Source organism: Dreissena polymorpha, chromosome 4 (assembly GCF_020536995.1).
Source record: "Dreissena polymorpha isolate Duluth1 chromosome 4, UMN_Dpol_1.0, whole genome shotgun sequence".
Taxonomy (NCBI): Eukaryota; Metazoa; Mollusca; class Bivalvia; order Myida; family Dreissenidae; genus Dreissena; species Dreissena polymorpha.
This window is the reverse complement of record NC_068358.1, coordinates 103,540,669-103,562,688: the sequence shown is the minus strand read 5'-3', so window position 1 is coordinate 103,562,688 and position 22,020 is coordinate 103,540,669. Positions and strand designations below refer to the sequence as shown.

The following is a 22,020-nucleotide window of genomic DNA, read 5'->3' as shown; positions in this document are numbered from 1 at the left end:
TGTGAAACCACCTGTGACTCATACTTTCAGTGTTTACTGTGTGACAAAAACATATTTCAAAAGGTCACATAGACATATTTAATGTTTACATTGGTACCGTATTTTAACTATTTGAAAGCATCTGGCCTTACAGGCAATTACATATTTATATTGTTTCATTTTCTTATGAATCACTGATTTTTGTTTGGTTGAGTGATGGAAAAAAACACTGAACAAAAATTGTTGTTTTTAATTATAACCACGCACAGTTTTCTTTAGGATTTCCAATTATGGTGGCCAGAACGTTTTCTTCAGTGAATGGATTTAAGTAAGGGTGCCAGTTCATCTTACGTCAAATACCTAATTTCAGTTTGCTCCCCACCCACTGTAAAAAATACAAAAAGAAAATTTTCTGTTTAAAATCTTATTGTCTGAACCATTGAACCGTACTTGTTAATAATTGGAAATGAAATCAGTTAATTAGGCAGTATTAAAATAGAAGATCAGCAGATGTAGTTTTCAACTGATTTGAGTAAAGTAAGGATTTGTATGGCTGTTGTATACGTAGTAGCTGAAGTAGTGAAGACATATGTTGTGCACGATTAGCAGTCATTAAAGTGGAGGCAATTTTGTAAATTGGAGACGAGATATATTTTTAAACGGTTACATATGGTGTCTACTCAAATTTCATTTGTAAAACAGTGATATTGTGTTGCTTTGGAACAATATTCTGACAAATAATGACAGATTGTTACAGGGTATTTTAATTTTACAATATGATTTTTCTTCATAGTTTTTAAAAGAGAAGGGTCTAGTGCATTTTTAGAATAGGTGCATGGGTAATTCTGAAGGGATCTGGTTATTTTGGAGAAAAACAAATGCTGAAAATATTTGATTACTAATGAGAAGAATGTTTTTATTTTTGTTTTCCAATATAATGTTATCATAAATTCTGAAGGTATCAATGTTGATTTTTAAATCTTTGGTATATTTTGATATTGGGAATTATTTATTTAGTACTCTTATGAAGCGATAAACAGATGAGAAATAATGTCAATGTTAGCAATAACAGTAGTACACACAAGCCATACATACATCCTCTACAAAGCCACAGTATTAAATGTTTAAACTTTATTTTTTTGTCATTTCAACAAAATATATTTTTTTGTTTTTGTATTTAGCATTTATGTTTGCCCATGACATTTTTTGTACTGTAAATTCATTTGATTTAATAAGAACAATTATGCCATGTGTTGAGTGGAGATGTTATCATGAAATGAGCTGATTTGCACAGGTAATCTCTAAGTCTGGGCAGGTATATGCAGCCCTCAGATTAGCTCGAAAATTGTCAGATAAAATTCATTTAAAGTACACAGTGTGACAGAAATTAATGTTAGCTCTTCAACTCTAAATGGCCATAAATAACAAGTTTTTCAAAGAATAACCTCTGAGGTGTCACCTGTATGCAAACTAAAATGCTGGTTTTACAGTGTCAGAACTGGGATTACTAGAAATATTATGAACAGAAAATGAGTGTGACAGAAAAGTAATGTGATAGTCATGAAATAATATTAACGAATTGGCTTATGTATTTTAATTTAGATATGTAACAAAATATAACAACAAAATTGGGAAAGCTTAATTTTTGTTTGTTTAATTTACATCACAAACACTGGTGAAACTATATGAATTAAAAAACTAATCAACATTCAGAATGTTTTGTAAAGTTGAAATTTAACCTGGTTTCATTCCGTTTCAGCAGACTCCAAATTGTTTTTTATTAACTGATATACAATGACAAATATTTTAAGAGACGTTTTCTTTTAACAAAAGACCGGTGATGGAATTATATAAAGATGTCCAAGTTTGTGTTTTATTACCAGAAAAAAATTGGACATGCCTCAGAAAAACAATTTTGTCATTGCCAACTTTGATTGTGGTTTTTATTATTCAATGAATGCCTATATAATCGGCTTTTGACATCACCTCATTTATCTTTTAAAAGCTACATACATTTTTATTCTCTTCAGTTAACTTTCTCCAGATTGGAAGAATTATGAAAGAGCACTTAATGTTATCACTAAGTTCTGTCACATTTCTTGTTAATAGCACTGTTGTTTACAACATGATGGGCAAAAGTTCAAGCCCATTTTACCCATGCCGGTTTTCAGTTAAATTGTGTCACATCCAATGATGTAATTTACAATTAATATTTTGTTATTGTGAATTGTTGTTTTATCACTTAGAATTATTATGAACTTTATTGCATCAAAGCCTTAGACTGTTCGAGACCCTCTGGAGTCAATATCCTGGGAGACCAGTACTTGATGTCTTTGGGAAGTGCTTAAGAACTCTCCCTAAGAGGGGATTGAACCAGGGATCTCATTGTCACAAATCAGAAACATGGCAGACAACAGAATATTCCACAAAACATCTATTGTTGTCGTTCTATCAAACATTATACTCACTGTGTGAACCCATTAGAATAATATTGTTAAACATATGGATTGCTTGATGACAGCCTCCTGTGTAATTCCTTTCTTCAAAGAAGATCTTTGTTTGAAAAGTGCTTTTCCCCCTGTAAGAATTATGTGGAAGGGTATTGACCTGAGAGTGTAGATAAAGCTGTTGAAATTTTACTCCTTGTTATGAGAAGTCAAATGCTTTGATACATTGGTAGGAGTTCTGTGTCCTATTGGGCAATCACCTTCAGAGTGTAACTATTGAGAAAAAATGCATTTTTACCACCCTTTTATCTACCTAGCAATATGTCTGACAAACAGACAAACATCCCTGAATTTAATTAGTTGTAACATTACTGGTCTGTCATGTAATTAAATTTATATTAGTTCTTGGACAATATCAAACGCAGACCATGAAATAAACTGTGAAGAAAAAGGCATTCGCTATCTTTGATCTCATTGATATAACTTTTGATCTTTCATCAACACCAACCTCAATCAAGGCCATATATCTTTTTGTAAAGATAGTGTTTGTTTAATCAAAACTAACAATATCGAAAGTCATATATTATTTAAAAAGGACAATAACTTCCCCCCAAAAAATCTGGTTTACTCCCTGCAAAAAGTCTAATACAATTACATGATAGATCTAAAACTTCATAATTTATAAAGTTCATTACTATGAATGAGGTAGATACACAGTCTGCCTAAGGTAATATATTTCTGTATTGATATTTTTTTTTAATTTAATTTTTTTGTGGACAAATTCTACAAGCAAGAGATGGGAGGATGTTTTGTGGTTTGCTACATGCTGTTCCATTTGCCTTGGCACTGTGACAATTATTTTTCAAGTCACTCTCCATCCTCCCTAGATACATATCTGTAAATTGCATTAAGATCGAATTGAAATCTTATAAACATATGTTGAGAAATTGAACATGAGAGCTCGTTATCAATTGTAACAGGCAGGATACAAATCTTAAATAATTTGTAAGTTTAATGTCTTACAGAACTTCTTAACAAAGATAAACATACAAGTTATAAGGAAAAATATCTATATATAAAATGGCATCAATTTTGGAGTTTAACAGGTAGAGAGGTGTGCTGCTGATATTAAGCTCCATAATTTATTTTTAAAGGTCACCTGAGCAGGAGCTACTCATGGTGAGTTATTGTAATCATTCTGTGTCCAGCATCCGTCATCGTACTTAGGTTGCATTAACATTTAGCTCTCTATCACCCTAGAGGCCACATTTCTCATCCAATCTTGATGAAACTTACTCACAATGTTTTTCTTGACAATATCTAGGCCGAGTTTTAACCTTTATCGCGCATGTCCAAAAACAAGGTCCCCAGGTGAAATCATAGAGAAAGCTGTTATCAATGTAGAGGCCACATTAACTACTCAATCTAGATGAAAGTGGTTCCTATGTTTATCTTCAAAAAAGAAAGGCTGAGTTCTAATCTGGGTCATGTGTGTCCAAAACTAGGTGACCAGGGAATGTTTTAACTGTTGGTTTTCCTAGAACTCTTCAGGTGAGCTCTTCAGTGCCATTATGGCCCTCGTACTTCTAAGATTTGTTATTTGTGTTTGGCGTCAGTAACGGACAGAAATGGACTTCAGACTTGGTTGAATTTACTACTTGTTTGTTAACTGAGGCATGATCAATCACAAATAACAAATCTTAGAAGTACGAGGGCCATGATGGCACTGAAGAGCTCACCTGAAGAGTTCTAGGAAAACCAACAGTTAAAACATTCCCTGGTCACCTAGTTTTGGACACACATGACCCAAATTAGAACTCAGCCTTTCTTTTTTGGCCATTCTCACTTTGCTCCTGAGAGGGAAAGGGTTAATTAAGAAATAATCAACGGATAACCGTTGGTTATTGCGGTAATAACCAACGGTATGGAGTACCGATCGTAGGAATTAACCATCAGTAGTTTTCCTTCTTTGTATATAGAAAACAAGTCACGTGCCGTGGTAGAATAGAACATATTTGATGTATCACATTAACATTCATTAATCATTCAAATATTCAAATTGCTGATATCTCATTTTGCTGATTGTGCCAATTTGCAGCTTTGTCTGATAAGATTTGGCAATTGATCTTTTTCTGATTATTAACAAACTTGTGTTAATAAAAGGTAAAGTATTTTTGAATGTTATTTGTGTGCGTCATTGCTAATATTATAACTGTTTTGCCAATTTATCTTATCTAGTCTAGGAGTAATCAGTCTTGTTATGTATGGACCTTTGCAATACAATCTTTAAATATCTCTTGAATATCGATGGCTACTTATTTTGAATATAATGCACTGGGTTTAGCTTGTTAATGAAGTTTGACTTGTTTGATTTTTTTACAGAAAAAAGTAAATAAAGTAAAATAAATAAATTAATGAAGAAATGGTAAAGAAGGAAATAAAATTATGTTCAGAAACTTTTTAGTGTGTGTCAAATACAAGTTCTTTGAATGAAATAGTACAGACACTGTGTACTTAAACAATCACCACTCGCCGCGGTGTTCATCTCACTGTATTTGCTTACCAATATGAACCCCCCGACGGGTGTTCAGATCAAATGTCGCTGGGGCCATTTACCATGAGTCAAACACCGCAAATCACCGCGGACACATAATATCTACCGCGGTGTTCATCGTGTTCGCTAAAAATAAAGTAATTGAACATAAAGGTATTGTTTAAATACTGTGGCTAATAAACCCAATCGTATCTATAACTGTATACATGCCGCTTTTTAGCTCACGTGAGCACAACGTGCTCATGGTGAGCTATTGTGATCGCCTTTTGTCCGTCGTGTGTCAGTAGTCAACAAATTGCCTTGTGAACATGCTAGAGGCCACATTTATCGTCCGATCTTCATGAAACTTGGTCAGAACATTTGTCCCAATGATACCTCGACCGAGTTCGAAACTGGGTTATGCTGGGTCAAAAACTAGGTCACTAGGTCAAAAAAAGAAAAACCTTGTGACCACTGTAGAAGTCACATTTGATGCCCAATCTTCATGTAACTTTGTGGAAATGTTTGTCTTAATGATATGTTGGTTGAGTTTAAAAATGGTTTCGGTCCATTGAAAAACATGGCTGCCAGGGGGCGGGGCAGTATTCCTTATATGGCTATAGAGAAACCTTCTGAACACTCTAGAAGTCACAATTTTTGCCCAATCATCATGAAACTTGGTCAAAATATTGGTTCCATTGATATCTCGGACGAGTTCGAAAATGGTCCAGATCGGTGAAAAAACATGGCCGCCAGGGGGCGGGGCAGTTTTCTCTATATGTATATAGTGAAAATATGTATATAGTAAAAACATGTGAACACTCTAGAAGTCACATTTTTGGTCCAATCTTCATGACATTTGGTCAGAACATTTGTTTCCTGGATACGAAGATTGAGTTCGAAAATGGTTCGGATCAGTAAAAAAACATGGCCGCCAGGGGGGGGGGGGGGGTCTTTTTCCTTATATTTATAAAGTAAAAAAGCTTGTGAACACTCTAGAAGTCATATTTTTTGCCTAATCATCATGAAATTTGGTCAAAACATTGGTTATGTGGATATCTCGTGAGTTTGAAAATAGTCGTGAACATTTGAAAAACATGGCCGCCAGGGGGTGGGGCAGTGTTCTCTATATGTTACTGTATATTTATATAGTGAAAACATGTGAACAGTCTATAAGAAACATTTTTTGCCGAAGCTTTATGAAATTTGGTCAGAACATTTGTTTGCTTGATACGACGGTTGAGTTTAAAAATTGTTCGGATCGGTAAAAAAAAACATGGCCGCCGGGAGGGGGTCTTTTTCCTTATCTTTGAATAGTAAAAAAGCTTGTGAACACTCAAGAAGTCACATTTTTTTGTCCAATCATCATGAAACTTGGTCCAAACATTGGTTTTATGGATATCTTGTTATGATATCTAGGCCGAGTTCCTTTATGGTTGCGGTCTGTTGAAAAACATGGCTTTAAATGGCTATATAGTGTAACCTTGTTTACACTCTACTATGACATTATCGATGTACACGTTGAATGAAATTTATGCATATTATGATATTCATGATCTCCATGAAGTCATGTGAGTATTAATTCTGCCGTTAAGATATACAGTTAAATTGCCAATTTTAAAAAAAAAAAATTTTTTTCCTTTCTGAAGATGATTATTATGTTTATGATTGGTTGGGGATGAAGTGCAACAAACATATTTTTGCCATCTGAAAACCCTTTAAAAAATCTCAAAATTTAAGTAGTAATATTGATTTCACAGAAAATTACTTAGGGGAGAAACAATTGTATATAACAGTTTAGAGTCAGGCCCCACTTTCCTGTGCTGGCCACTTTTCACACATTTTGTTGCATGTAATTTAATGACCACAGACCAATGAAATAACCATTAGCCACAGCAGGTACCTCATTATCTCTGACAGTTGCTTGATGCCTTACCCCTTATTTACAGCCCTTTGCATTGAACAGCATGGAACAGCAATTGCTATACAGTGGTATCAATATAGAGATAAACACATAAATACATCTGTCTGGCATTTATTTCCGTATTTAATGTAAATTACAACATTGAAGCAAGCTCTTGAAATAGAAAAATTTAGTTCTTATATATTTCCAAGAAAGGTTTATACAATATATATAAATTTAATGGGCGTGATTTTTCATATTTCTTAGCTTTAAGTACAGTGATGCCTGATTGAACCTACTCAATATGGCTATTATTTAACTTATAACTATCACAAAGCCTCAGTGTATATTATGAATATCAAGAAGAAAAAGTAAAGATATGTACATAAAAATATCCTTTACAGCTTAGGCAACAACTGTTGTCAAAATTAAATTATATTGATCAATAAAAAAAAGATTGAAATATTCTCCAACTTTACTGTTTACCATTTATTGACAAAAAACTATCGTGTTTACATGTACACATATCATATCACAGATATACTTTGTTCAAGAATTAAAGAGATAGAGAAAATGTACTTAAAACCAACTATTTGCGATACTTGTGATATTAAATGCAGCTTATATTTGAGAATAGATTTCACAATTTAAATGCATTTTAGTTTTGCATTGGTTGTAAATAAAGAGTAGAAGCGTAGAGGAATTGTTTACAAACAACACTAACAAATGAGAACAATTAACAACAATTAACTCTTAAATGAAGTATGAAATTTCATTTTAAATCATGTATACAGATTGATATACATAAGTCATGTAGGCCTACATGGATGATATGTGAAATACAGTATTATGTGAAAGTCAGAAATACCATTATTCTAATTAATTTTATATACAGATGTCATGTATAATATGTGAAATGCAGTATTACTTGAAAATCAGAGTATCATTGTTCTAAATAACTTTGAATGCAAAAACAGTGAAAACATATTTTAATAATAGAGCACACTAAGTCTGTACTACCGCCTGTCTGCTCAGCATTCGTCCTCTTTTGAAGATTTTACACTAAAAAATCGAACTATAAAGCGCAAGTTAAGTATGTACGCAAGTTAAGTATGTACGCGCGTCTGTATGAAGTACTTTTATTATTTTGAACTCCACCTTCCCAGAATAGTTTAGTTCCTTTGGGTCTCAGGTAAGCGCCTTAGGGCCCATGGCCCTCTTGTTTAAAGTTCACATTTATCCGATAATCCAATATAATTACAACATCACATATCACGGAAAAATAATCTTAAACATTTATGACAATAAATATGTTTAAGAATTTCATAGACACAAGATATGCCTACTGCACGCCATTTTTCAGAAGTGTAAAGAGTACAGTGCATTATGGGACACAGCTTTCATTGGACAAGCAAATTTATTTTTAGATTGAATGCAATACGATCATGTACAAAAAAAGTTGAATTGGGTCGTACGCAGTATGTAAAAATCACAGTATGTGCTTCCCGGGGACTTTCTGATAACGGGTAAAAATGAAAGTGAATATCAGTTAACTAACTGTTACACTGCGTTAGCATGTAAATAAATCGTCTGGATTATTTCATTTATTTTTCTTACACATACTGCTCTGATTATTATCCCCACGCTTTTTGAAAAGCGTGGGGATATTGTGGTTATCTCCGCCGTCTGTCTGTCCGTCTGTCTGTCTGTCCTGGCCACTATCTCCTCCTACACTATAAGCACTAGAACCTCGAAACTTACACACATGGTAGCTATGACCATACTTGCGACCCTGCACTATTCGGAATTTTGATCTGACCCCTAGGTCAAAAGTTATGGGGGTTTGGGTGGGGCCAGGTCAGAGTGTATGGTGCATTGGCCATAACTTTTGCAATATTGAAGATAGCATCTTGATATTTGGCATGCATGTGTATCTCATGGAGCTGCACATTTTGAGTGGCTAAAGGTTAAGGTCAAGGTCATCCTTCAAGGTCAAAGGTAAAAAAAAACAAATCCAAGGGAAGTAATAAGCTTTAAAGGGAGGTAAGTAAATAACCTTCCAAATGATATAAAAAAAAATAATAAATCAAAGCGGTGCATAGAGTAACACAGTAGTGGCGCAGAGCTGTATTTAGTATTCAATTGTTTGTGTTAACTCATCTATGAAATGGTTTAGCTCATCCATCTAATGTTTATACAAGGATTATAAAATATTGGCGCAAAGGGACACCTGTATATGACAGAAGAGATAGAATGCAGTCAAGCATAAAAAGCATGAGAAACTAATGGAATAGAGCCTCAAGAATATATAATAGGGCTGAAACTTTCACTTTGTTCAATTACAATTTTAGACTCATTACTGAAAATCTGTCAGAAGCGGGAAAAGTGTGAGAAACAATTTAAAGCAAGATGGACTTTGAACAGGCACATCAAAGACAGACATGAAATTCAACATATTCATTGTTGTGTACAAGATTGTGATAGAAAATTTCTGAGACGCTACTATTTAGTCAAACATTTTACCTCAAAACATAACTTTGCATGGCTCCATTACCAGCCCTGGGGCGCCCCTGAGTCAAACATGCGGCGTGGGGATACGCGTCGGCCTCTGCAGCGCCATTTCTAGTTAATACATGTAATAATACACTGACTCGCCAGTTTTTCACACCTTAATTGATATTTCACAGCAGATTAACACCAATTAGCTGTCAAAGGTCGTTTAACCTCTAAGCGATTAAAATCGGTTAAAGGGACAGATAAAGCAATGAAGCTGTGATCGTCGCCATCTTTGTACCGACTTTAAGTACTGTTCGAACTTAAGTACCCATACATGTAATATCTACATGTAGTATATGATTTTCTTTTGTACATATACATTTAAAATGTGAATTACCCTCATAGACAGGTGTTTACGGTGGCTGCGCAGCATCGTGGTGATCACGAGTGTTCTTATTAACGAAAGCATGCAATCGCCGCGATTTCAGGTGTTCGCTCAACACTGCGGTCAGTAGCGTGTCCGTCCCCCGTGAAATGTCACCCATCGGGAAAAGTGAACAACGCGGACAGGCGTTTTTGTTTAAGTGCACGGTGTCTGTACTGTATCTTTCAAGAACCGACCTTTAAAGTGACTTTTATAAAATAGAGGGATCTTTCTGGACCAGCTTTGAACCAAAGACTCTAATTTCTTTTTCTAAGAAAAGTGCATTTTCCAATATAGTGTTCACCTTTGTTTTTGCGTTATATGGCCTGTACTTTTGTTGTTTAGCATTCATTTTGAGCCTGTAAACTCATTATTCATCTCACTATTGTCAATGACTAACTTGCCAAAAAAGAAGGAACATTTTATGAAACAGTATAAAATAAGGTATCATTGTGCACATTTTTCTTTAATCAACAACACAGTTTTTCAGTCTTTTCAGTGTTAAATTTGAAAAATGAGAAACAAAAAAAGTTTATGATAGGTTGTTGTTGTTACAGTGGTCAGTCCACAAAGCAGGTAGTGGCTAAACTATAGTTGACATCTAGGGTCTATGGACTGATGTTTGATGTTGTAACAGTGGTCAGTCCACAAAGGAGGTAGTGGCTAAACTATAGTTGACATCTAGGGTCTATGGACTGATGTTTGTTGTTGTTGTAACAGTGGCCAGTCCACAAAGGAGGTAGTGGCTAAACTATAGTTGACATCTAGGGTCTATGGACTGATGTTTGTTGTTGTTGTAACAGTGGCCAGTCCACAAAGGAGGTAGTGGCTAAACTATAATTGACATCTAGGGTCTATGGACTGAAGTTTTTGTTTTTGCAGTGGTCAGTCAACGAAGGAGGTAGTGGCTTTGCTGCTAAAGAAGTTCCACATTCTCGACCATCCACGAAAGTTTGCCCTCTATGAGCAGGAACTGAGAAACAACAAAATTGGTGAGTACCACATGGGGTACAGCTGTGGGATGTAGGAGTGAGGAAATGAATTCTAGGATATGTAGATACACTCATGAAATGCCATTGTTGTACATGAAGAATTATAAACTATAAATATTGTCAAGACAAACTTTTTGTCAAGTGGGGGTAACACATGTACATGCTTATTGTAAACTGTTTGCATATTTTATGGGTGGCTTGTTTGCTCCATTGTGGTTGTGCATCAGATAGGTTAAAACTAGAACAACATGCTTGTTAGCTCAAACATTATTATGGCATCAGTTGTATAAAGCACATGTTGTAACCATGTAGTTAACATTAATTACCAATATAAAAAACATTTATATACAAACAAGTCAGGTAAAATAAATTAACAAGAAAAGGAAGATTTCATGTTTTTGTATAAATTGTAGAAGTGTTCAATTTAAAGATTAGGGTTACAGAGTGGAAATACTGTGAATATGATATCTAGGGTTATGTTTGCCATATTTCAGCCCGTATCCGTCGTGTGAAGGACAGCGAGTCTCCACTGGCTATCTGCCTCAGTTGGGATCTGGAGAACGTGCACAACCACAGACTGGTGCTTCAGGAGAATGAGACCGGCGAAATAGATGTGAGTAGTTGGCACACACAGTCACATAGTGGGTACACACAGTCACAGAGTCTGAACCATTTCTCATTCAGAAGTGAAATAGGCAACCTGCATAGAACAAGAACAGCCTGCAGAGTAACTTGGCTGTTCAGGTGTTATGCTGTTTGCTGCTCATCAGTATCTTAGGGTTGGCAATAAAGTATTTAAAACTTTAATCTAGTTAGAAATGTCTTAGATTTAATTTGATTATCTAAGGGAATGTAAAGCGGTCCAAATATGCATCGGAGCGGGAATGGTTAAGGGTTAATCTTCATGCTCTTTCATTCAGTAAATACTAATATACTGTACTTCAGGAAATCATTCCTAAATAAAGCAAGCCTTGGGTTACAGTGACAAATAAGTTAAGAGGGTCTTAAATACAAAACACAAACATGGGAAAATACTTATACAATTCTTAGGGAGTTTGTCCTATATAATAAAATTGTGAATAAATGATTCATGAAGCAAGTGCTGTTCCCAGGGTCTAAACAATAGGTTAATTAAACTATGTAAAGAAGACTCAGGTGAGAAACCAACAAATACAGATTGTGCTTCTTACACTCATAGCATAATAAATAATAAAGATAATAATAACAACAAAAATAATGATAGCATAGTCATATTTTACAGAACCTGTTAATCTTTATGTCACAATAATTTGTATTTAGAATTATATTATTTATTAAATTGTGCTTGAACTCTAAAAATCCAGCACTCATGACATTGAAATATCCTTTATTAAAAAAAAAGGTCACATTGGAACTTTTACATCATCTATGACTCAAACCTTCCACAATTTCATTTGATGCTCTGCTGTCATTTTCTTATGAACTTAATGCCTGTTTCAAATACCAAATCTAAAGTTCAGTGTATAGAGAACATTTCAGTAAAGCTTTCCTATCATACCAGCATTTCATGTTGTTTGCTTTACTTGCAGACTTAATTAAATTAGTAACAAATGTGAAATGCCAAACTCTTAATTACAGCATATTCTTTGAGCTCTGGGTGCTGTGCCAAATTAAACAGATACAATCTAAATAAACCATGGCTAGGTGTGTTTTGTGTTGTTTGAAGTTCAGATTTGCTGCATTGAGAGAAATGTAAAAATGGATTGGGTATATTTAATATAAGGGAGACAATTAACTCTTTTTGTCTGATAGGAATTTGTATTAGATCCCCTTAACCATTTACCACTTAGGAATATATTTTGACACATGTGTAGTCCTCTAGAAAGTAAAATTTAATTAAAGACCTTTCTTACTATATTCAAGTTTTAAAGGTTTAATTTCCAACCCTAAGATACTGATGAGTGGCAAACAGCATAAAACCTTAACAGACTGCGAGTTACTCACAGGCTGTTCTGGTTTAATGCTGTTTGCACACAGCCATTTTCACTTTTCCTCTGAGTGGGAAAGGGTTAAAGCAGAACCAGCACAACAACAGATAACAGATAAACAACTGATAATAGGAACAATTGTAAACATGTGAGGATGTGTGTGAACAGCAGTACATTAACATCAACAGTCATAAGAGGTGACACATTGGACATGCATCTGGTCACAAGCAAAATATATACATGTAATTTGTGTCATCAAATCTATACATCTAAAATCCTGATTTACAGCTTACAAATACATGTACCCAGTAGTTAGTCATTCAGATTTAAGGAGGTTTTCAAAAAGGGAAAGGGAATGATATTTGGCATTGGCAATAGGCACTTTTACCCATTTTTCAGACTTTTATTGAACTAACTATAATGAATACAAAGATTCACAGATGTTATGTGTGTGAAACAGTGGATTGTAACAACCTGTTTTGAAGTTGAGTTTGTCCTAAGTGAAGGGGTTTATGTCAGGGTTTGAACATTTGTGAAAAGACACCTAACAAACACCATCCAGAAAATGACTTATTTTATTCCATATGTTATGATTACTGGGAGTAATGTTTTGTTTTCCAATGCATGTTATAACTAGTTTGGCTAATGTCCATTGCCCTGCTTGCATGTATTCAAGTCTTTTTGCCTCAATATCTGTGAAAATCTTTCTGTAATCCAAACTTGATTAGAGACACTGTATCAGTAATATTATGGAAAGTGTCTCTAACCAAGCTTTGTCATACCAAGGATTTTCACAGGTGTTGATATAACAATCTGTGTGTATCTAGTGCTTGCCTCCATTTCAGACATAAACTCTGTCTACATGCTTTGACTTAATTTCTGTATGTTGTGGTTACCTTCATTTAAGTAGGACACTTTCACTGTACACTAAATCCACTACATGACTATGTTTCTATTCATGGTGTATAAATCAATTTCAGTGGGATGAATTTTGTGTATATTACATAGTATATGTGTTGTTAATATGTATCTATACCTAGTGTGTAATCTCCATTTCGGTGGGCTGCGTTCTGTATCCATATACTGTATCCATTCTATTACTACTGTATCCATTCTATGACTACTGTATCCATTCTATGACTACTGTATCCATTCTATGACTACTGTATCCATTCTATGACTACTGTATCCATTCTATGACTATGATTCTAACATACTAGTATTAACCTTCCTTTCAGTGGGATGGGTTCTGAGTGCCAGAGCTGGGTAACTTCCTGCGTGTACTGTATCTCTATGTATTGGTTACCTATATTTCAGTGGGATGCATTCTGCGTTCCAGAGCTGGGTAACTTCCTGCGTGTACTGTATCTCTATGTATTGGTTACCTATATTTCAGTGGGATGCATTCTGTGTGCCAGAGCTGGGTAACTTCCTGCGTGTACTGTATCTCTATGTATTGGTTACCTATATTTCAGTGGGATGTGTTCTGTGTGCCAGAGCTGGGTAACTTCTTGCGTGTACTGTATCTCTATGTATTGGTTACCTATATTTCAGTGGGATGCGTTCTGTGTGCCAGAGAAGGGTTACTTCCTGCGTGTACTGTATCTCTATGTATTGGTTACCTATATTTCAGTGGGATGCATTCTGTGTGCCAGAGATGGGTTACTTCCTGCGTGTACTGTATCTCTATGTATTGGTTACCTATATTTCAGTGGGATGTGTCTGTGTGCCAGAGCTGGGTAACTTCCTGCGTGTACTGTATCTCTATGTATTGGTTACCTATATTTCAGTGGAATACATTCTGTGTGCCAGAGCTGGGTAACTTCCTGCGTGTACTGTATCTCTATGTATTGGTTACCTATATTTCAGTGGGATGCGTTCTGATTGCCAGAGCTGGGAAACTTCCTGCGTGTACTGTATCTCTATGTATTGGTTACCTATATTTCAGTGGGATGCGATCTGCGTGCAAGAGCTGGGTAACTTCCTGTGTGTACTGTATCTCTATGTATTGGTTACCTATATTTCAATGGGATGCATTCTGTGTGCCAGAGCTGGGTAACTTCCTGCGTGTACTGTATCTCTATGTATTGGTTACCTTTATTTCAGTGGGATGAGTTCTGAGTGCCAGAGCTGGGTTACTTCCTGTGTGTACTGTATCTCTATGTATTGGTTACCTATATTTCAATGGGATGCATTCTGTGTGCCAGAGCTGGGTAACTTCCTGCGTGTACTGTATCTCTATGTATTGGTTACCTTTATTTCAGTGGGATGAGTTCTGAGTGCCAGAGCTGGGTTACTTCCTGTGTGTACTGTATCTCTATGTATTGGTTTCCTATATTTCAGTGGGATGCATTCTGCGTGCCAGAGCTGGGTAACTTCCTGCGTGTACTGTATCTCTATGTATTGGTTACCTATATTTCAGTGGGATGCGTTCTGTGTGCCAGAGCGGGGTTACTTCCTGTGTGTACTGTATCTCTATGTATTGGTTACCTATATTTCAGTGGGATGCGTTCTGTGTGCCAGAGCTGGGTAACTTCCTGCGTGTACTGTATCTCTATGTATTGGTAACCTATATTTCAGTGGGATGGGTTCTGTGTGCCAGAGCGGGGTAACTTCCTGCGTGTACTGTATCTCTATGTATTGGTTACCTATATTTCAGTGGGATGCGTTTTGCGTGCCAGAGCTGGGTAACTTCCTGCGTGTACTGTATCTCTATGTATTGGTTATCTATATTTCAGTGGGATGCTTTCTGCGTGCCAGAGCTGGGTAACTTCCTGCGTGTACTGTATGTCTATGTATTGGTTACCTATATTTCAGTGGGATGCGTTCTGCGTGCCAGAGCTGGGTAACTTCCTGTGTGTACTGTATGTCTATGTAGTGGTTACCTATATTTCAGTGGGATGCGTTCTGAGTGCCAGAGCTGGGTAACTTCCTGCGTGTACTGTATCTCTATGTATTGGTTACCTATATTTCAGTGGGATGCGTTCTGCATGCCAGAGCTGGGTCACTTCCTGCGTGTACTGAATCTCTATGTATTGGTTACCTATATTTCAGTGGGATGCGTTCTGTGTGCCAGAGCTGGGTAACTTCCTGTGTGTACTGTATCTCTATGTATTGGTTATCTATATTTCAGTGGGATGCATTCTGTGTGCCAGAGCTGGGTAACTTCCTGCGTGTGTTGGACCGGGAGGAGGAGGAATACCTGGCCCAGCTCAAGTACAAGTACAAGGTGATGAGGCGCCTGATCCTGCAGAGAATGAAGGAGATACGTCAGGAGACAGAGAGACACAAACGGGCCTCCGTTCTAGCGGCGGAGTCAACGTCTTGAGGCCGGCAGGTGCAGTGGAGCTGTAGAGACGCCGTGGGGTGACGAGAAATAGACCAGTTGTGATTTGGATGTCAAAGAATTAGTCAGTGAACTAATGGTTTATATTACAGTGGTTAAGTGTCAGGACATGGTTTGAGATTTAATTTATTTTAATTCGTCAGACATTTACCGTTAGACCATCAGAAAGGCAGACCAATTCATGATTTGTGCAACTGGTCAGTATTGATAATAGGGGACAGAGACATTACATTGATATACTGTACTGTGTACGGACAGTCTGTGTACTGTAAACAATGCTCATTAAAACTTATGAATTACTACAGCGATGTGTACAGTCATAACATTTTATAGAAAATGATCAGGAATCTATGTATGAAATATTCCTGTGGAGTGGTTAAAGATTGAAGGAAAACATACATGTGAGAAAGAATGAAAAATTAACTGGTGTGAGATTCACTGCTGAGGCCAAGTGATAGAGAAAAACAGAGTAACAAGAATCAAACTCGATCAAAATGTGTTCTCAAAAACTTGTTTGATCTCAGGTCAGATGAAAAAGGGGCTCACTGAAAACATGACCAAAGAAGTGACTGATCAGTGCAGAGTTAGATGTAACACGGAAAATAAATGTGCTAAAAGACACAGAAAAGCAGACTTACCCATAAATACAATGCTGTTGTATATAGGATAAATATATATTTATTTGGTTGAAAATCTGTTAAAGCAAAAAGTAATGTAAATAATTGTTGGTTATATTAACATTAGAAACCATGCATACATTAACAGATTAATCCTACTTGATGTAGATGTTGCTTGGGTTGGGAGGGTTGGGAGTGAAACTCTATCTGAAAAACAACTGATTGTCAGCTACATGTACAACACACTCACGTTTAAGAACTGATTGTCAGCTACAACACACTCACATTCAAGAACTGATTGTCAGATACAACACTCACATTTAAGAACTGATTGCTAGATACAACACTTTCCCATTTAAGAACTGATTGTCAGATACAACACTTTCCCATGCAAGAACTGATTGTCAGATACAATACTTTCCCATTTAAGAACTGACTGTCAGATACAACACTTTTCCCATTAAAGAACTGATTGTCAGATACAACACTTTCCTATTCAAGAACTGATTGTCTGATACAATACTTTCCCATTCAAGAACTGATTGTCAGATACAACACTTTCCCATTCAAGAACTGATTGTCAGATACAACACTTTCCTATTCAAGAACTGATTGTCAGATACAACACTTTCCCCTGCAAGAACTGATTTTCAGATACAACACTTTCCCATTCAAGAACTGATTGTCAGATACAACACCTTCACATTTTACTGTTAATAATTTGAAACCCTAGTTCACAAACAGCTGGACTTACTCAAGGTCAGCTATTGTGATCACCCTATTCCGCTGTTTGGCATTGTTCGTCATCAACTTACGCTCATTTCCAATCTACTGGCTACATTTCGTCCAATCTTGATGAAATTTGGTCAGAATGTTTATCTTGACAATAATTTTGCCAACTTTAAATCCGGGTAAAATGCATCCAAACACTAAGTCAAATCTTTTTACCACTGTAGAGGCCACATTTATGATTCAATCTTAGAAAAACCTTGTTACTACTCTAGACACCACAATTATGATGCAATATTGATGAAACTTAGTCAGAAAGTTAATCTTGACAATACCATTGCTGATTTTGAATCTGGGTCACATGTGTCAAAAAACTAGGTCACAAGTTGAATTATTAGCAAAGCTTTGTTACCACATTAGAAGTAACATTTATAATCTTGATGAAATTTTGTCAAAATGTTCATCTTGACAATATATAGGCTAAGTTTGAATCTGTGTCAGGCATGTCAAGAACTAGGTGGCAAGATCAAATATTATTTTTAAAACGTGTTTGTTATTCTAGATGTCATATTTATGACTCAATATTGATGAAACTTGGTAAGAAAGTTTATCTGTACAATAATAAGGCCATGTTTTAACTCTGTCAGTGCTGGAACCGAATTTTGAAGGCCTTTGCAAACAGCATGGATCCAGATGAGACACCACAGAACATGGCGTCTCATCAGTATCCAAACTGTTTGCTATTCTGATAGTATTCTTTGAAAAAATCAAAGAAAATGCTTATTTTAGAAATTTAGCAGACGACATTTTAGCAGACGACAAATTTCCCAGCATGCAAATGGTTAATCTGGGTCAAGTGGGTTCATCAATCACAAATGGTTCAGTAAACTCAGGTGAGACCTTAAGGGCCATCAGGCCCCTCATGGTGTCAGGACAATAATACAATATGTTATGTTTTATTCTTATAAAAAGATGAAGAATGAATACTGTATATACATACCGTTATATAGTTTATTAAGCAATCATGTAAAGTTGGATCTTTTAACATATAAGTATTTGTTAAGAATGCTTAAAAATGTGTGAAACAAAGTTTGTATTATAAGTTTTATAATGTGAATGATAAAACAAACACATTTATTTTTCAGTTTAAGAAATTGAATGGCAAAACAGAGTTTGTACTTTTTTTTTCAGTTAAAAAAAAATAAATGAAAAATAGAGTTTGTACAATTATTTTTAACCAGGTTTTCCGAAGGAAAAAACTGGTTATTAGATTGGCGAATGCAGGCGGGCTGGCTGGCTGGCTGGCTGGCGGGCTGGCTGGCGGGCTGGCGGGCTGGCGGAACAAGCTTGTCCGGGCCATAACTATGTCGTTCATTGTCAGATTTTAAAATCATTTGGCACATTTGTTCACCATCATTGGACGGTGTGTCGCGCGAAATAATTACGTCTATATCTCCAAGGTCAAGGTCACACTTTGAGTTCAAAGGTCAAAAATGGCCATAAATGAGCTTGTCCGAGCCATAACTATGTCGTTCATTGTCAGATTTTAAAATCATTTGGCACATTTGTTCACCATCATTGGACGGTGTGTCGCGCGAAATAATTACGTCGATATCTCCAAGGTCAAGGTCACACTTTGAGTTCAAAGGTAAAAATTAGCCATAAATGAGCTTGTCTGGGCTATAACTATGTCATTCATTATGATATTTTAAAATCATTTGGCACATTTGTTCACCATCATGGGACGGTGTGTTGCACAAAAGAATCACGTCAATATCTCCAATGTCAAGGTCGCCACGACTAAAAATAGATTTATTTTAAAACAAACTTACAAAGGGTGTTAATTTTGTTTGTTCATTTAAAAAGTTCAGTTTGAGTTGTCTCCCTTTATCAGATTTTTTTTCACAATGAAAACCTGGTTTTGTGACAATTTTGTCCCTTGTTTTTTAATATTTTGTTTACATATTTCACGGTGCTTAGCATAATATTTTACCCGCTAGTCACAAACAAAAGATACACGTGTTTATAAAGGGAAATTATGTCATGTTTGTTAACAAAATACTGCCACTGCAGAGGAGTGGTGGATAAATATGGTCAATAAATAAATGTGCAATGTTTATGTCATGATAAAATATGTAGAACTTTATTTTAATTTTGGTTTTATTTTCATTTGCATTGCATAGCTTTTGTGTTTATTTTACTATTATTTTGAGAGGGTTTTATTTGTTTGCATATAAATGAATGGACAAAATCCAGTATCTGTAAATTATAAGTATTTACTGGCAAATTGTTTTATATCATTTGAAAAGTTTACAGAACTTTACAGTTCTTTTCAGTAAAATTGAAATGTAAATATTTAACTTTACTCGTGTTGATTTCATTAGCAAGTTGTATGTACCCTTACATGATTTAAGTCTACCTTAAATGATATAGTTCTATCTGAGACAAACAATTTTATAAATTCAAGTGTTACTTTGTAGAGCACAATTGGTTTTGATTGACATATTGTACAACTTGTTATTCCAGAAAGAAGTTCCAGTAATTTTGAGAAGTTATTTAGTAAAATGCACTTTTGTATACCCAAGAAGTATAGCGAACATGACAAGTAAATCTGGGCTATGGCCCATGTTGTTTTATTTTTAGCTCATCTATTTTTTGAAAAAAAATTATGAGCTATTGTCATCACCTTGGCGTCGGCGTCGGCGTCGGCGTCCGGTTAAGTTTTGCGTTTAGGTCCACTTTTCTCAGAAAGTATCAATGCTATTGCATTCAAACTTGGTACACTTACTTACTATCATGAGGGGACTGGACAGGCAAAGTTAGATAACTCTGGCGTGCATTTTGACTGAATTATGTGCCCTTTTTATACTTAGAAAATTGACAATTTTGGTTAAGTTTTGCGTTTAGGTCCACTTTTTTCAGAAAGTATCAATGCTATTGCATTCAAACTTGGTACACTTACTTACTATCATGAGGGGACTGGGCAGGCAAAGTTAGATAACTCTGGCATGCATTTTGACAGAATTATGTGCCCTTTTTATACTTAAAAAATTGAAAATTTTGGTTAAGTTGTGTGTTTAGGTCCATTTTATTCCTTAAGTATCAAAGCTATTGCTTTCATACTTGAAACACTTACTAACTATCATAATGGGCCTGTGCAGGCAAAGTAATGTAACTCTGACTGGCATTTTGTCAGAATTATGTGCCCTTTTTATACTTAGAAAATTGAAAATTTGGTTATGTTTTGTGTTTAGGTCCACTTTATTCCTACAGTATCAAAGCTATTGCTTTCATACTTGCAACCATTATTAACAATCGTAAGGGGACTGTGCAGGCAAAGTTATGTAACTCTGACTGGCATTTGGACGGAATTATGGGCCCTTTATACTTAGAAAATTGAAAGTTTGGTTAAGTTTTGTGTTTTGGTCCACTTTACCCCTAAAGTATTATAGATATTGCTTTCATACTTGGAACACTCGCAAACTATCATAAGGGTACAGTAAAAGGACAAGTTGCATAACTCTGGATGTCATTTTTACGGAATTATGGCCCTTTTTTGACTTAGTAACTTTCAATATATGGTTAAATTTTGTGTTTCGATCCACTTTACTTCTTAAGTATCAAGGCTATTGCTTTCAAACTTCAAATACTTTCATGCTATCATGAGGTTACTGTACCTGGCAAGTTGAATTTTACCTTGACCTTTGAATGACCTTGACTCTCAAGGTCAAATTATTAAATTTTGCTAAAATTGCCATAACTTCTTTGTTTATGATTAGATTTGATTGATACTTTGACAAAACTACTCTTACCTGACATACCATAATAGACTCCACCCAAACCATCGCCCGTGCCCCCCCCTCCCCCCCCATTTTTTTTTACGGTTAAAAAACTAAACTATTTATTTTGATTATTTTATGTTTGAAATACCGTCCAACCATCGCACCCAAGAAACACCCCCCCCCACCCCCCCACCCCCCCTCCCCCCACCCGAATCCCCCCCACCCCCCCCCCTAAATTTTTTTTTTTTTTTTTTTTTAAGATCACAAATTACCACCACACCCTCACACTATACCCCCCCCCCCCACCTCACCCCCCCCCCAATTTATGTTTTTTGAAACGGTTACAAAACACAAATATTTATTTTTATTATTTTATGTTTGAAATACCGTCCAACCATCGCACCCAAGAAACCCCATCCCCCCCCCACCCACCCCCCACCCCCCCCCCCCCCCCCCCCGATTTTTTTTTCCTTTTTTTCGCATTTTTGGAAGATAATGTAATAAATGTCCACACCCCCACACAATGCACCCCTCTTCTATCCACCCCTCCCTCCTTTGTGATTGAAAATGATAGTCCCTTCACCTTTAAAAAGAAAATAGATGAGCGGTCTGCACCCGCAAGGCGGTGCTCTTGTTTATTTATTGGAACTCCAAACCATTGGACATTACTGATAAAGCCAACAATTAGCAGCATATTATTTCTTTATTAAAGATAGAAACACAACAACATAATTAGTTGCTTCCAATGGCGTATAACCATCATCGTGGAACTCTGTTTGAATTTCTTGTGTTCATTTTTGTTCAT

General features: G+C 35.9%; 1 protein-coding gene across 3 annotated transcripts in view; it reads left to right on the top strand.

Moving 5' to 3' along the window:
- The window catches only part of LOC127877142 (ras association domain-containing protein 1-like), a 60,952-nt gene extending 39,561 nt beyond the window's left edge, over window positions 1-21,391 (top strand). For 2 of the 3 annotated variants that reach the window (XM_052422788.1, XM_052422787.1), the window contains 3 exons: window positions 10,665-10,774; window positions 11,269-11,387; window positions 15,875-21,391. In XM_052422788.1, the coding sequence (XP_052278748.1) occupies window positions 10,665-10,774; window positions 11,269-11,387; window positions 15,875-16,069 (424 nt within the window). In that variant the 3' untranslated portion in view covers window positions 16,070-21,391. The remainder of the gene's footprint in view (window positions 1-10,664; window positions 10,775-11,268; window positions 11,388-15,874) is intronic. The other variant, XR_008048260.1, reaches the window with a different exon arrangement.
- Window positions 21,392-22,020: the final 629 nt, after the last annotated feature.